Source organism: Arachis ipaensis, chromosome B02, assembly GCF_000816755.2.
Source record: "Arachis ipaensis cultivar K30076 chromosome B02, Araip1.1, whole genome shotgun sequence".
In the NCBI taxonomy this organism is placed as follows: Eukaryota; Viridiplantae; Streptophyta; class Magnoliopsida; order Fabales; family Fabaceae; genus Arachis; species Arachis ipaensis.
Genome location: NC_029786.2, coordinates 37,244,710 through 37,245,519, shown reverse-complemented (window position 1 = coordinate 37,245,519; position 810 = coordinate 37,244,710). Strand labels below are relative to the sequence as shown.

The 810-nt window shown below is 32.8% G+C and overlaps 1 protein-coding gene across 6 annotated transcripts in view; it reads left to right on the top strand.

Moving 5' to 3' along the window:
- Positions 1 to 810, top strand: part of LOC107625249 (two-component response regulator-like APRR7) — an 11,445-nt gene that overhangs the window by 1,884 nt on the left and 8,751 nt on the right. The window contains exon 4 of one of the 6 annotated variants that reach the window (XM_021115790.1): positions 304 to 398. The exons of the other annotated variants lie outside the window; for them this stretch is intronic. Coding sequence (XP_020971449.1) covers positions 305 to 398 — 94 coding nt within the window. The 5' untranslated portion in view covers position 304. The remainder of the gene's footprint in view (positions 1 to 303; positions 399 to 810) is intronic. 6 annotated transcript variants of the gene reach the window in all.

Below are 810 nucleotides of genomic sequence, written 5' to 3'. Positions count from 1 at the left end.
TGCTTTGCTGTAGTTTGAGCTGGTTAAATATCTTACATGTGCTCAGCTATTTTGCAATTTCATAATCGACTCAGAAGATTAAGTTTGTTAGGGAAACAAAGTGTTAGGATGTGCGGGTGTGGATCTGTTATTTTTTTATCCTTTATAGTCATTCAGTAAGTAATAATAGGTTAGATTCACTGAATGTTATTGAATTTGTCATCAAATCAGATTTCTAATACTTTTCCCATTTCTTTTGAATATACCTGAAATCTTTATAATGGTTTATGTTATTTATCAAATGTAGTTATAATTGCCTTTCAGTATGGGAGTTCTACTAAACAGTTTCATCATGAAAATGGCATACACTGGCTGCCCCAATTCATTATGTTTGATCCTCCCATCCCACCCCACCCTCGGTCTCTTCTCTTCTCTTTTTTCTTTTATTTATATTTATTTATTTATTTTTTGGCTTCTTTATTTTTCTTCTCACCCAGATAATAAAAAAATTTAACTTGGCTGATCCTCCAATAATCTGTTATTAATCTTTGGGAGTAGCTCCTTGAGAAGGGAAATTATTAAGAATAGTTTATTTTGAGATATGTCATCATGTGCCATGATTGTTGTCGACAGTCGACCATTAGTGGCTTGATGGGTTTAAATAAAGAATTTTAACATTCAACTTGCCCTTTTGTGTACTCCCTAGAAACCATTTAATCAAAGAAGAAAAGGGAAGTTAATTTTCTTGTAGTATTCTTGTTAAATTCGTCTTTAACTCCTACTGCAAAGCAAGGTTGATTTGCTGAACCAGAAGATAGTGCTCAGACTGAA